Source organism: Mytilus trossulus, chromosome 2 (genome assembly GCF_036588685.1).
Source record: "Mytilus trossulus isolate FHL-02 chromosome 2, PNRI_Mtr1.1.1.hap1, whole genome shotgun sequence".
NCBI classification, from domain to species: Eukaryota; Metazoa; Mollusca; class Bivalvia; order Mytilida; family Mytilidae; genus Mytilus; species Mytilus trossulus.
This window is the reverse complement of record NC_086374.1, coordinates 69,574,750-69,591,539: the sequence shown is the minus strand read 5'-3', so window position 1 is coordinate 69,591,539 and position 16,790 is coordinate 69,574,750. Positions and strand designations below refer to the sequence as shown.

Below are 16,790 nucleotides of genomic sequence, written 5' to 3'. Positions count from 1 at the left end.
AAATGATTGCATACAAACATCAGCCTTTTTTTCATTTTTTATTATTTGTAATCTTTTGCAAACATTGAAATCAATAACAGAAATGTATGTATAGACTTTATCATATAATTTAATATGTTTACAGAATATTAATTATGATATAAATTATAAACATTCATAATTATAGCAGTTTTATAGGAATATTTGCACATCACTAAATTGTGTTTTCCTCAACCAAAATCATATAATGATGAATGTTAAAATCTTAAGCTTGTCACTATATCCATGAGCTATGCTTTATTATTATAAAATAAAGAATCAAACTGCTTAAATATAAAAAATAACAACTATCAAAGAATTCCTATTCAATATAATAATTTTGAAGATTGCTAAATTAGTAAAAACTGAACATTTGCATATATATAAAAAAAAATATCCACAAGAGACATAACAGCATAGAAGTTTTTTAAATACTGTGGATTCATAAATTTTCGCTGGTACCAATTTTTGTTGATTGAGGGAAACTTGCATTTTTGTGGATACATATGTTTGTGGTTTTGGCAAAGTCTATACCTATAATCCTTTAGAAAATTTACAATTAGTTGAACATTTGAATTACTGGTTCCCCTGTATCCACAAAATCAACAAAAATCTATAAATGAATCCACAGTACTTTTCCAATTGATACTGAATTTCATTTGAACTACAACTTGCTTGTACTGTCTGTCATTTTCAATGTTTGTTAAATATCAAAAGGTTTAAAAATGTACATAGTATGACTAAAATGTAGATTTTGTTGTATGATATACAAATTTAATAATTATAAGATTCTGTATAGCATTTATAAACATGTATTATGGATTCTTCTAATTCAAACTTTAGACAAAATTAAGTAAATTTAAGTCAGAGAATACAAAGGTTGCAGATTTGTTAATGCTTCTTCAAAACTATATATTTTTGCTGTGTACAAATTAAAATAAAAATTACCAAAATTAAATAAATTAATCACAGTTTTCTTTATCTATTGATCAATATAATTTTGAATTAAATAAACTCATCATAGATACCAGAATTGAAATTTTGTATTTACGCCAGACACATCTTTTGTCTACAAAAGACTCATCAGTGACGCTTTAAAAAAAAGTTACAAAGACCAAATGAAGTACAAGGTTGAAGAACATTGAGGACCAAAATTTTCTTAACGTTTTGCCAAATACAGCTAAGGTGCTCTATTTCTGAGGAAGAAAAGCCTGAGCATTTAAAAAAATCAAAGTTTTTTAAGCAGTTAACTTAATATATTAGAGTAAATCTAAATTATTCTTTAAAGGTTCCACAAATGCTGCTGTCAGTGTAAAAGTGTACTGTAAAAGTTGGTCAATTTATCAGTAAAATACAAATTAAAAAAAACCAAATACAACTTTTTTTCAAGGGTTATATTTATAAGTGTGTATTGCACATATTTATTTAATCACACAGTATATAGCTATTATCATAAAAACAAAATTAAAATGACTATGACAATCACTTCCTCTGAAAAGATTCACATAATTTTGCAATGTTTTTTAAATTATTGCTAAATATTCCAATGTGATTGAGTTTTCTCAAAAAAAAAATCATTTTTATTTTCATTGAGTAACGTTTTTTTTATCACATATCACCAGTTTTAAAAATTTTCCTTGCAGTTTCACATCAAAATCTGCATGACACAACACTGTTAAGATGAATTTTATTTTTTAAATCCTGCTCTTGAAAGTTCACTTATGCTGTATCCAAACTGAGTTTTAAGTTTCATTAATTTTTGTCTTTCTTGATGTGTCCTAGATGTTATACTGCACACGATAACCTTCCTGCACTGATAACGAGTATGCCGTCCTCGACTAATACAAAAATCTGAAAAATAGGAAAATTGACGGTTCAAATGTCCTTTTTCCATTATAAAATATCACTGTTTTTGTGTCATATAGGATCTTTAAATTGTGAATTACTTTGTCCAATTAGAATTCTGTGTCTTAATATCTTCTTTTTTTCTTTACATGTCGTGGAGGTGACAACATTGCGTGACGCTTCCCGACACTGAGAACGTGAATGTCGTCCATATTTCTCACAGAAATCTGTAAAATACCACAATATCTATATGCTCCAGATTTATTTATTTACTATCATGTTATAAGACCCAAACATTTCAATACTGGTATTGATTTAAAAAGTGCAATTAAAAAAACCCAAAATAACTGTAATACTTATTCGGATGCATAATAAAAAGCAATAATGCACAAGAGCTCGGAGAACATGATATTATATATCTGAAATAATATGCATTTCTGGCTAACTTTGTGAAGATCATACTACTGAATTATCTTAATCATAATTTTACAAAGAATATCAAATATAAATGATTATAACAATGGAATTATTATTTACAAGTCCTTTTTTGAAGAAAATTTGATTTTTTAAAGATTTGAAATTTTGATGAGTTGATGATTGATTGGTTTTTGAATTATTCATGCCACTTTCATGCACCACTATTACCTTTTTTGTGGCAGGAAGTATTTATATGTGAACAAAACCAGAGTGCCTCAAGAACCACATTTGCAAGCATGAAACTGGCAACCCTTGTCATTTAGATTGGAGTTAATTGCACATGCCACGTGAGGATTCTTACTCATAACCATAGCGTACACAGGCTAGTGATATAGTGGTAGAAATACTTAGACCACTCTGCAGTCCACAGAGTCCATAATAAGTTAAAACCTTTTAATAATTAAGAAGACATAATCTTAAAAGAAATGAAGGCCCTATCCTTACAAGGAAAATTGTATCTAATGTTATATTAAGTCCCTCGTCCAAATCAAGGCTCCTCATTTCATTTTTTTTCTGATTCTAAATTAAGGCTCCCCCTTTTAATTTTTTTCTGATTATCAAACTATCTACTGTAAATTCAGAAATTATTGCGATGTTTTTTTTATTGCGAAAAATGCAACAGGGTTAAAATCATAATAATTAAAACTCACTTTTTTTATATATATATGAATCAAACATGATTCTTCTGAATTATTGCCAAAAAAAATGCATATTTGTTTAAAATGACAGATTCGCAATATCAAATGCACACAATAATTCTGAATTTACAGTAATTAGAGCACTATTCAACAAAAAAATAAAGGCACTTTTCCAGCAACATTTATTCAAATAGGACCTTTACATTTCATCTGTTAATGAAAGAACCTAAAAAAAAAACATTAAAAGTTACAAGTAACTTTTAATACAAATAATTTTCACAATAAAATGTAACTGATACATTAGTACAAATGTAATATACATCTTTTAAAAGACACAAGATACATTACAACATAATGGTGTATACTTAGAAAAAATATTAACTAATTAATCAAATTCATAAATATTAATCTTTCATTAAAATCTTAAAAGAAAGCATCAATTTTTTCATGGTAATTCATCGGTAGTACAACAAGCTGTACAATTCATAACATTTACTACCATAAGATTTGGGAAGTGTTCTTCAATGTCAACCATCAAAGATTTGGAATATGCATAATCAAAAATCATCTAAGTATCAGGCTTATATACTGTTTATTTATCAATGCTTCTGTTTGGTTGAATTATCAGAGCAGATGTTTATGAGGAATCAAAAGTCAAAACTGAAGAATTCGAAAGTTAACAAAGATGTAGATGGATTGAAAGCTCATGATAGTAAGAACTTGAAATGGACCTTTGGAATTTGGACCAGGTGATATAAAAATTCAAAAGGACAAGACAGAATTTGGATAAAGAAATCTCTTTTTTTTTTATCATTTCATTATGTTTCCTTCATAATCAAAGAGTATTAATAAAATTTGTGGAATTTAATAGACTATTTGTCAATTCCCGTATTTGACCCTGTAATTTAGAGATCTCTTACATGTCTAAAAAAGTTGTCTTCCTTAGGAGGTACATTAATTATTATTTACAATGGAGAGCTAGCATAAAGTGCAAATCTACTTTTGTGTAATGTGAGAAATTTATAAGAAAATCTTTTAATAACATTAATTTGTTGTTTAAATAAATACTTTTGACATCAGAAATTATTTTTCATGAAAAATTAGGTAAACCGCCGAAACGTCACTTTCAATTCGTCATCCTTTGCATTGACTTTTTTTACAGCATAAATTCATTTGGGTGTCAGAAACAAAACGGAGAATAATTCGCACATACAAAACTTCACAGAAAATTACAAAATTATATTTTTATTCAGGTCCTTAACATCATTTTATTGAGAAAACATTAAGATCCAAAAATCTTTGCTTTAACAGAGTTCTTTCCCTTTTTAATTTTTCTCTTTCTTTAAATGTTTTAGATGTGACAGCATTGTATAAGACCTTTCTGCACTGTGGCCTTTTGTGTCTTCCATTGGTCTCACAAAAATCTGTAAAAGAGGGGAAACGATCTAAATAACATTAAGGTACTAATATTTTAGAATCTAAGACACTCATTGTATAAGACCTTTCTGCACTGTGGCCTTTTGTGTCTTCCATTGGTCTCACAAAAATCTGTAAAAGAGGGGAAACGATCTAAATAACATTAAGGTACTAATATTTTAGAATCTAAGACACTCATTGTAATTTTCAATGGTTGTCTCTTCATTGATACTAAGGACCAAAATACAAGTTATTCCAAAGCTTAAAAATTAAGAGCTTGTATTCCAAAGAGGATATCCCATGCAAAGCAAATTTTTGTAAACCAATATCAGTATTTTCATGCCAGCACAGAAATATTGTTCAGACTATTCCGAAACCCAATGATTGACACAGAATAAATATAAGGTGCATGTGATAAAAGTTATAATTAGCACAATATCCAATAGCTAGACATAACAATATTTAACTCCTTAACTGAAAATTCAAAATTATTCAGTGTTTTTTCATTGTTTGAATATATTATTCAACTCACTCAGAGTCAAAATTACAATAATAAAAACTCTCATTCTGAAATCTGTCATATATTTTTGCATGCAGTTTTTCTTATATTCATAATAATTATTTTTACATTCTGATCTACCATTTGTTGAAATCGCAATAAATGCACACACTAATTTCTAAATTGACAATATATATTTTTTGTCATATTAATTTAATTCGTGTCATAGATTCCTTATACATACATATTTCACAATAACTAAAAAGAAGTGTTCTAAAAATATTAACAATAACAAAAAGTTACAATTTGTTATCATGATTCTGGAATCAACACAGCATATTCAATGCACCCCATAGTAAATACTCGATATTGCATATTTTTCTACATCTTTGTAAAATTTTATATAACAAATAAGTTATCAATTTTCTAAAATTTCATATTAAAGTGAACAAAAAAATCAATCTGTTTGCTACACATGTTTTGGGCTTTTGGTTTACTTTGCTGTGATTTCAGCTTAACATTATAAAATAATTAATATTACATTAGATGTATGTTTCACTATAACACCTTATTCTGATTGGCTAACTGCGCATCATGTGTTATTCATAAAGCAATTACATTACTCAATACAACTTTTCATGCATGATAACACGAGGTCCCACAATAAAGTGCACAGGTGAATTAAATTTAAAAAAAATATAAAATGCATGTTTTCATGATCATAACTAAAAAATGTAATTATAAGTATTGAATGCTTCTTTTTGTAACTTCATAGGGTTGTAAAAGCGTTGACCGTGCGCACATTTTTAGAATGAAGTGCTTCCACACTTCATACAAAATGTTCTTCGGTCAACGCTTTTACACCCCAATGAAGTTACAAAAAGAAGCATTTAATTCCTAAATAAAATACAAAATTACATGCGTTATTACAATACACACAATTTAAATAAAAATAAAATATATTCAAACATTGCAAATAGGAAATTACAAAACCTTGAACATAAATATAAGCCAAAATATTTTAACATTCACTAAGATAATCATCTATATCATGTATATATAAAACCAAATAATGAAATATATTTGATAAATCTACAGTTAATGTTAACATAAAAATTATGAAAAAACAGAAGACTCTTTAAAAATATCTCATCATATATATATAACTGGTTGATTTAAAAAAAATTAACGAAACATACAATTAAATAACAGAAATATAAAATTTCAAAAGTCAAGTGGTTGGTTCAATTACAATTCTCAACAAGAAAGATAACTCCAATTTTAATAAATTCTGTAAAATTGTTTAGATCAGATGAACCATGTACATGATGTACAATTTAATTAACAATAAAATTGAAAATGGAATTGTGGTAATGTGTCAAAGAGCTCAACCCTACCTAAGAGCAGGTAACAGCCTAATGCCTCTATATTTTTTTAGGCTCAGATCTTAACCTTCCCCCGATACCTTTAGCCAATGTAGAATAAACAAACACACAGCAATCCGCACAATAAATCTCAGCTCAAAAGAAGTTGGGAGTCCCAAGTGAGAATAGGTAACGGAAGAAACTAAGCAAAATGACAATGATACATAATTTAACAATTACTACCAGCAGTTACTGACATGCAAGCTCCAGACATCTGAAACTGACCGAAAGATAATGTCTTCATCATTGTTGTACACATGCATTTCATTTAGTATCTTGAATATATATCTGAGCTCATATTTCATCGATAAATTTCTTAAAATGTGTTACACTGCATATGGATAGTGCGTAATGTTCACAAAAGTAGTGATATAGTTTGGAAAATCGATAAGTATCATTAAAGTCAGAAATTAAAGCCATCTTTACCGCAAAAACATGAAATTATGAAATAATATTATAAATGTCTCAAGGTCAACAAATCCCTATTATTCGAATGTTTAATAGCTTATTATGACTAAAATGGTACTAGCCATAAACCTCAAGAGTTTTTCAAACCACAGTAAATGAACTTCACAATGGATTTACCTTATAAAGCTACAGGCTTCTTTTGACTGGCCTTTAGTCTTAGCAATCTTTTTCTTCCCCAACTATTGGTTGCTGTTACATAACTTCCCATTGCTTGATATATTTTTGCACGAGAGTGATGACTATATTTCAAACAGAAAACTGCAAAAAACATCCGTATATTGGTGGTCTGTTATCTCCAAGCCAGAATCGTCTTCACGTCACATAATGATATGCAGTGTTATTGTTATAAAACAATTACATCTAGCGATTCTTACATAGTTACTGGCGGATTATCAGATTTATCCAATCAAGATAGATAATCCACAAGTAACAAAATAAGCATAGGGTTCTCTAATGATTATCATATAAATTATCATTTTTGACAAACAAAAAATCTTTTGAGTACCTTGCACGTTCTACAAAGATGTCAATTTCTCTAACACCATTGAGGTGACAAAAGTTATAAGTCTTAAACTCATCCAACCATTTTCTTACATCATCGACAAAACAATTTGATTAAATTTTTCTATACAATGCATGGGTCCAGAAAGGGTTAAATGACAAAGATTTAAAGAAATTATTATACTACAAAATTGCACATAAAGTGTTAGATATACAATGTATATGCCTTTCATGTCTTAGGAGGATCCATTTTTCAGAAGTTAAATAACCTACCTAAGATCTTTCCAAATAAAACCTGTGTTTCTTACACAAGCACATTATTATACTTCACACACCTACACTCTATGTAAGCATTTCAAGCAAGCCAAATTGTTACATACATGTATCATAGTAAGAAACAGCTTTATGCCACCTTCATCACATTAATGTACACGTACTTAAGAACAAACATGCAGATATTTATAATAACGAGGCTCTCAAGAGCCTGAATCGCTCACCTTAATTTTTTTTGTTAAATCTCTCATCAATGATTATTTTAGCTTTTCAATTTATTTAACTGTTTTTTGAATCGTCCTATTTTCTTCAAAAGCCAAAAAAAATTAATAATTTTCTCCTATGTTCTATTTTAGCCATAGGAGCTATGTTTCTTGACATACAAGGAAATAAAATATAAAATTTATACTAGATACTCTGAAACTCATTTCGCCTGAGTTTGGCTGAAATTGATACAGCAGTTTCAAAGGAGAAGATCTTTTAAAGTAAGTCAACATGATGAACAAATTGTGAAAAAGTCTTTAAAGAGCAATAACTCCTTAAGGGATCAATTGACAATTTTGGTCAAATTGACTTATTTGTAGATCTTACTTTGCTTAACATTTTTGCTATTAACAGTTTATCTGTATCTTTAACTTCTTGTCTTATTTGCTCTAAATGCTGGAGTTTTTGAGATATAAGCCAAAAACTGCATTTTAACCTGTGTTCTATTTTTAGCCATGACGGCCATATTTTTTGACGAAATAGAAAATAAAACACAAATCTATTTTATACACCCTACTGATCATTCAGTTGAAGTTTGGTTGAATTTGGTTGAGTAGTTTTAGAGGAGAAGATTTTTTAAAGTTAGCAAATATGATGAACAAATTGTGAAAAATTGTCTTTAAAGGACAATAACCCCTTAAAGGGTCAATTGACAATTTTGGTCATATTAACTTATTTGTAGATCTTACTTTGCTGATCATTTTTGCTGTTTACAGTTTATCTTTATCTATAATAATGTTCAAGATAATGACCAAAAACTGCAAAATTTCCTTAAAATTACCAATTAAGTGGCAGCAACCCAACAATGGGTTGTTTGATTCATCTGAAAATTTCAGGGCTGATAGATCTTGACCTAATGAACATTTTAACCCTGTGTCAGATTTGCTCTAAATGCTTTCGTTTTTGAGATATAAGCCAAAAACTGCATTTGACCCCTATGTTCTATTTTTAGCAATGGGGACCATGTTTGTTGATAGATCAAAACTTCGGATACAATTTATAAACAAAATACCCTAAGGAACATTCAGTTAAAGTTTGGAAGTATTTGGCCTAGTAGTTTCAGAGGAGAAGATTCTTGAAATAGTTTACGACGACAGACGACAGACGAAGGACGACGACAGACGAAGGACGACGACAGACGACGACGGACGCCAAGTGATGGCATAAGCTCACATGGCTATGCCAGGTGAGCTAAAAATGCTATATGAAATTTTCAGAATTTTTACTGTTTTCACTATTTTTATTTTTGTCATATCACTGTAAATTCATAAATTATTGCAGGATTTTTATTAATGAAAATAATATGACTGGGCTACTGCAACTATGAAAACTCAAATTCTGAATTGAATCAGTAGACAATGGCAATAATTAATCTTGCATTTAGTCCATTCTTCATAAATTGCAAAAATAAAAATGTACCACTATAATTTCTGAATTAACAGTATACAACTATATTATATTACGGATTACAAATGTGTCGAGGTTTGTGATTGGATAACAACACAGAGATGTCAGTATATATTCAGGAAACTGCCGGGGTATATACGACGTTTTTATCCCCAATTGAAACCTCAAAAACGTCATCACAACACCTTCGGCTCAGGGGATATAAACTCTAAGCCGGGAATGTCACAGTATATACCCTGTCTGAACCCTGAATAACATATAATATACCATGCGCACAAGTCAGTAATAAACATGATATAGGATAAGAAAATGAGCGCTTGGAAGATCATATACTTAATTGTGTGATTAATCTATGTGATTGTTAGATTTACAATACTTTAAAAATAAACAATGACTTACATGTATTTATGTAACATTTCAAGTTTTCTAGAAGTTTATGAAGTTCAACATTTTCACAGAATCAGAAACACACAATTTCTTATTTGACCTTTCATATGCTTGTGTTGGCTGTGGCTTGTTGCTTCCAAATCCCCCAAAATACAGGACAGCTTCTAAATCATTTAGGGTGTGATTATAGTTTTAAAGCCTAAACAAGCAGCCCATAGGGCAAATTAAAGCAGAGAATGTTTTATACAAAATTAAAATAACACCTACCTATTCAAATTACTCTTCAATTTTTCATCTTTTGCCCACATCTTCGTAAGGAAAATTCACGCCCTTAAAACCGTGGAGAATCTAGATCTTCATATATCTTGTTTCTTCTTTTAATTTATTTAGTATTAATGTATCATGTAGTATAAATTCACTGCAAACTTATAATACCAATATCTCTGACTACTAGTCCTCTTCATACAATGTTACAACAATGCACAGAAAACTAGTATTCAGCCTGATTTAACTTGTACAAGGTAATTTCATTGATATTATTATAGCATTAAAATTGAATGTTATAGGGTTTTAAAGCTTTGATTTACACATTTGTGATATGAAGCAACTTCCTTTTCCAAGTTTTCATGCAAAATGTGCTTTTGAGTTTTGTAAAAGCGTTTTGACTTGGCTAACAAAATTACAAAAAGAAGCATTCTATTCTGTAATAGATTTAAATGTAAGCATAAAATATTTAAACCTACCCATTACACACCCTTTGGACATGTTGGATGACTCAGGTCACAATTTGGTCAAATTGGTCCAGTGGTGTCTAATTTATATTTTTTGTTGATAGACAGGGTTTTTTAAATTGTCAGACACGGTTTTTGAAATTGTCATGTAGATGCTTAACTTTTAAATGTAGGTGCATTGCCCAGAAAGATAGGTATTTTACATTGTAGGTTATATTTTGACTTATATATTTTAGAGGAGACAAAAACAATAGCAGGATCTGACTTTTACATGTTGTAGAAGTCAGTTTTTGTTTAAAAAGGATGGGAGATAACTCATGACACCAAATATGCTGACTTCAGTTAGTCAGAAAATTCAGAATTGTTTATAAATGTTAAAGTTTCAATCATATCAACTCAATCATTTGATCTTAGGATTTCCTACAAGGTATACATTCATCATGTCTTGTGGTTTTAAAATGAAGATTTTTAAAAATTTCAGCCAATATGAACATATTATCTGTCCATGGCAGACATGTAAAATTGGATGGCAACCAAAATAATAAATAATTAACCAGATCTTTCCAGGAACTTAATGGCAAATTTGGTGCAATGAGTTTATGTGGTTTCAGATCTATACAAAGATTAAAATATAAAAAGTTAACAGACAGACGTCAGACACAAAGAGATGGCAAAAGCCCTGGCTTATAGCCATGGTAAAAAGAGAGCTTCTTCCATGAAGTCAGGTCCCACATATTTTCCAACAAACCAAGCCAACAATAAAGAAAATGGATAATTACCTAAAATAGCCTCTATAATCTGTTGGTTTAAAATTTTCTTCCCCCGTCCAGCTTTCGACAATGTAGCACCAACAAGTTCCTTTCTTGACCAGAACACATTAAGAAGATATCGAGCCATTTTTTCTCCACTGTATGTTCCAGTTTGACTCTCAGCACCCACTTTGAATGCTTGTTGAATGTTCTTATCAAATACATAAACACCACTGCCATTAACAAGTTCAACCATCTGAAAATACATTTAAATATGTTTTTATCAAATACATAAACACCACTGCCATTAACAAGTTCAACCATCTGAAAATACATTTAAATATGTTTTTATCAAATACATAAACACCACTGCCATTAACAAGTTCAACCTTCTGAAAATACATTTAAATATGTGTTTATCAAATACATAAACACCACTGCCATTAACAAGTTCAACCATCTGAAAATACATTTAAATATGTTTTTATCAAATATTAAACACCACTGCCATTTACAAGTTCAACCATCTGGAAATACATTTAAATATGTTTTTATCAAATATTAAACACCACTGCCATTTGCAAGTTCAACCATCTGAAAATACATTTACATACACATTCTCTATGAAAAATTAATTGAGTTTAATGAAAGAAAAATTGGCAATTACAAAAACAAGGAACAAGATACTTTTACGAAATTTTTGCCACTGTTCATTAAATCCATTCAACCATCTGAGAATGATGATTGATTGTTAATGGTGGTCTGTTGCTTTATCATGTTTACACTGTTTTGCCACACATGGCACAAGAAAGTCTTTTAGGGTCCTATATCTCTAAGATGAAGTGTTGTAAGATAACTAATTAATATAAACAATAGCAGGGCCAAAAGTACCTGATATGCTTTTGCTGTTTCTGGGTCCACTAAACCTTGTTTTGGTAAACCTCCAGGCTCTTCAGTAAAGGACTGTGATTGACTTTGTAAAGGCTGCTGTGAGTCTGGTAATGTGTCCATTAATGATGGTTGCGATATACTTGCAAGGCTTGCATCTACAAAGAGAAAATTATTTTCTTATCCTTGTTCAACATGTTTCAAACAAAAAATTTATTGGGTTTTTAAACAACCACTTTTCTGTTATCAAACTTGTATACAATATTATTCAACATGTTCAATATGTATATACATGTATTAACATGAATAAAATGAGATGTCGTATGATTGCAATTAATACATTTTTCTACCTGCAGAGTTAAAATGATATTAGCCAAAAAATTGAGATAAGTTATTGCATTTTTAAGAAAATCAGCATACATACTAGATTGACAACACATATTGCGGATATATATATAAGTTTATCGGTCGTCCCTCTGTCTATATCACTCTGTTCAGCTCTTAATATTATTCCGTATCATGTCTTTGTGACCTCAAATACGTTGACCCGGCCTTAATAACTTTGACCCGGACATATCAGCGACGTCATAATGTTTGAACCGACGTTAATAACTTTGACCCGAACTTATCAAGTCATCTTTTGTGTGCTGTGAAACAAAGAAAACACTTCTGAAACACGCAAATATAGCCCGATAAATCGATTATCAGATTATCTGCATATTGATATTGTAAAATATCAGCTGCTTGACATTATATGAAGGCTTTTTGATCTCGTTCACTACGCTCACTCGACAAAAAGCTTCATATTATGTCTCGCAGCTGATATTTTACGATATCAACATGCAGATAACCTGATAATCGGTACATATACATTTTGTTTGTATCTAATAAGGAATCTGAATTCCTAAGGTTGTCTCCATACATGCCATGCACATCTTTATCTTCTATCTCTTCAATTATGTCTATCTGCTTGCTTTTGTGTTTATCATTGTTATGTTGTATTTTAAATAACAATGGGTTAACAGACCTACCTGTTAAAACTGAATCATTCATATTGTCCTCTGAATCCGATTCAATTTTAATTTCAGTAATATCTGACGTAGATGGTACTGATCCAACAGAATTTTCTCTATTAATAACATGGAGAGCCACTGGAACGGCTTCACTTTGTGGAGTATATAAGTTTTGATCTTGGTTAGTAGTAATAGTATACTGTGAATGTGACGGATCCGACACGGTATCACTAAAGCTTGTTGGCGTCAGATGTGGTTGTACGTTTATATCACATAACGAAGACTGTCCAAAACTAGCTTGTGACTCCGCTGCACTTACTTGTGACGGTTGACGGTGACCCTGAGAATTAGTGAATCCTTTCGACTGTTCTACAACACTAGGAGGAGGAATATTGTGTGATGAAAGGATTTCATTATATTGGCTAGTTTGTGCGATTAATTTTTCCAGATTCTGAAAATCAGATAAATTTGTTGACGTAGAGAAAGCATTGGATGTGACTGGTGGTGCTCCAAGAGCATAGTTCCTGTTTGATTGAACACTTCTTTGTGTGGACATTGAATAACTTGTTGAGAAAGTAGGTGTGGTCGTTGATGATGTAGATGTATATATAGCTGTTCCCATTGATAATGATTGTCTATTTTTAGGTTTTTGTATGACACGAGGAGTGCTGGTCTTTTGAAATGATTTAGATCCTGAAATGAAACGTTTCTCTTGCGGTGACCGTGAAGGAGCATCTATTTCTATGACTTCTTGACGGGGCCGTTTTTCACTTTTTGAATAATTTGATTCTTTTTCTCCCATGTGATAATCATGCGAAGAAACTTGTCTATAACTTTGCATTTGAATATTTTCAGTTCTTCCTGAGGTTTGAGTATTGTTTTTACGCTGCCCTATTCCGTCTGATAAATCGATAATTCCCACTTCTCCTCTGATATTTGAATCTTCCTGTACCTGTTGCTGTGAATTGTCAGAAACATTTTTGGTAACAGTCCTATACTGTAACTCAGATGGAGATGCATGAATGTCTGAATAGAATTGTCTTTCCTCCCGTCTTGGTTTATTACAATTTTGACAAGGTGCTGGACTTGGGGTAATATCACCTGCAACGTTGTCATCAACTAACCACTTTGGTTTAGTCTTTACATTATGATCTGAAAAAACAAAATCCATTTCAAATATGTTATCCCATCCATACCTTATATGTTAAATCAAATATAAATAGCATTGAATTCATTGCATCAGACTGATCTTCGTAAAATATTGTCTCCAGCAGAAGAACAATATACTGAAAGATAAATACTATCTTTTTTACAATGAGTGAGTGGTCTTTATATTTTAAATTAAACATTAAAAAAAAATACTTATCTAATATAAAATTACTGAAACTATCAATGTCATTCATTTTGCTATTTGCATCATTTAAAATGATAAGCATTCCAAATTCATTAAACCTTTATTTTGAAGACTAAATTGATAAGGTGACTGCATGGACTGTGTGCATGTTAAGATGAGAAGCATTGAGATGCTTGAACAAATCGATCATATTTTGCAACATGACAGGTACCACATGTGGTGCAGGATCTGTTTACACAATGTTACAGTAACTAAATAAGGACTTGAGATCAACCCCAGTTTTTGGTGAGGTTTGTGTTGCTCAGTCATAAGTTTTCACTGTGAGTTAAGTGTACTATTGTTTGTCTGTTTGTCTTTTTCTTTGTTTAGTTATGGCATGTATGGTGATGTCATCATATTTTGGGTATATGTGTACTTTTCTACAGCATACTTTGTTAGTGTAATCTTGGTAGCACTTTGTCATCAGAGCATGTAGAGCCTCAGTTTCAGTTAGTTTAATTTTAGTTGCACTGTGACTAGGTAGCCTTTGTTTGTATTATCTTACCTGCCCATTGACAGTGCCTTATTGGACTGTTTAAAAACTAGAGGCTCTAAAGAGCCTGTGTCGCTCACCTTGGTCTATGTGTATATTAAACAAAGGAAGCAGATGGATTCATGACAAAATTGTGTTTTGGTGATGGTGATATGTTTGTACATCTTATTTTACTGAACATTCTTGCTGCTTAATATTATCACTATCTTTAATAAACTTGGCCCAATAGTTTCAGTGGAAAATATTACTGGTAGTAAAAATTTACAAATTTTATGAAAATTGTTTAAAATTGAATATAAAGAACAATAACTCCTTAGGGGGTCAATTGACCATTTTGGTCATGTTGACTTATTTGTAAATCTTACTTTGCTGAACATTATTGCTGTTTATAGTTTATCTCTATCTATAATAATATTCAAGATAATAACCAAAAACAGCAACATTTTCTTAAAATTACCAATTCAGGGACAGCAACCCAACACAGGTTCTCTGATTCATCTGAAAATTTAAGGGCAGATAGATCTTGACCTGATCAACAATTTTACCCTGTCAGATTTGCTATAAACGCTTTGGTTTTTGAGTGATAAGCCAAAAGCTGCATTTCACCCCTATGTTCTATTTTTAGCCATGGCCGCCATCTTGGTTGGTTTGGCGGGTCACGCCACACATTTTTTAAACAAGATACCCCAATAATGATTGTGGCCAAGTTTCGATTAATATGGCCCAGCAGTTTCAGAGGAGTACAGACTTTTGTAAAAGATATCTAAAATTTACGAAAAATGGTTAAAAATTGACTTTAAAGGGCAATAACTCCTAAAGGGGTCAACTAATCATTTTGGTCATGTTGCCTTATTTGTAAATCTTACTTTGCTGAACATTATTGCTGTTTACTGTTTATCTCTATCTATAATAATATTCAAGATAATAACCAAAAACAGCAAAATTTCCCTAAAATTACCAATTTAGGGGACAGCAACCAAACAACGGGTTGTCTGATTCATCTGAAAATTTCAGGGCAGATAGATCTTCACCTGATAAACATTTATACACCAGTCAGATTTGCTCTAAATGCTTTGGTTTTTGAGTTATGAGCCAAAAACTGCATTTTACCCCTATGTTCTATTTTTAGCCATGGCGGCCATCTTGGTTGGTTTGGCGGGTCACGCTACACATTTTTAAAACTAGATACCCTAGAAATGATTGTGGCTTAGTTTCCATTAATTTGGCCCAGCAGTTTCAGAGGAGAAGATTTTTGTAAAAGATATCTAAAATCTATGAAAAATGGTTGAAAATTGACTTTAAAGGGCAATAACTCCTAAAGGGGTCAACTAATCATTTTGGTCATGTTGACTTATTTGTAAATCTTACTTTGCTGAACATTATTGCTGTTTACTGTTCATCTCTATCTATAATAATATTCAAGATAATAACCAAAAACAGCAAAATTTCCCTAAAATTACCAATTCAGGGGCAGCAACCCAACAACGGATTGTCTGATTCATCTGAAAATTTCAGGGCAGATAGATCTTCACCTGATAAACATTTATACACCAGTCAGATTTGCTCTAAATACTTTGGTTTTTGAGTTATAAGCCAAAAACTGCATTTTACCCCCATGTTCTATTTTTAGCCGTGGCGGCCATCTTGGTTGGTTTTGCGTGTCACGCCACACATTTTTTGAACTAGATACCCCAATGATGATTGTGGTCAAGTTTGGTTTAATTTGGCCCAGTAGTTTCAGAGGAGAAGATTTTTGTAAAAGTTAACAATGACGACGACCACGAGGGACGACTGACGACGGACGCCAAGTGATGAGAAAAGCTCACTTGGCCCTTTGGGCCAGGTGAGCTAAAAAGGTTCTGAATTTACTTAAAATCAAATTTATACTTCCTTTCATGCTCTATGA

The 16,790-nt window shown here is 31.0% G+C and overlaps 1 protein-coding gene across 19 annotated transcripts in view; it reads right to left on the bottom strand.

Annotated features, from left to right (window-relative positions):
• LOC134707893 (uncharacterized) overlaps positions 1 to 16,790 on the bottom strand; it is a 49,825-nt gene that overhangs the window by 28,741 nt on the left and 4,294 nt on the right. For 14 of the 19 annotated variants that reach the window (XR_010105783.1, XM_063568030.1, XM_063568041.1 and 11 more), the window contains exons 3-5: positions 13,017 to 14,150; positions 11,989 to 12,143; positions 11,128 to 11,353 (exon numbers count right to left, since the gene is read on the bottom strand). Coding sequence is in view for 18 of the 19 variants with exons in the window: in XM_063568030.1 (XP_063424100.1) it covers positions 11,128 to 11,353; positions 11,989 to 12,143; positions 13,017 to 14,150 (1,515 nt within the window). In the remaining variant the exon portion in view is untranslated. Of the gene's footprint in view, positions 1 to 155; positions 2,091 to 4,226; positions 4,403 to 6,902; positions 7,044 to 11,127; positions 11,354 to 11,988; positions 12,144 to 13,016; positions 14,151 to 16,790 lie in introns of those variants that run through there. The other 5 variants (XM_063568038.1, XM_063568039.1, XM_063568031.1 and 2 more) reach the window with 5 other exon arrangements.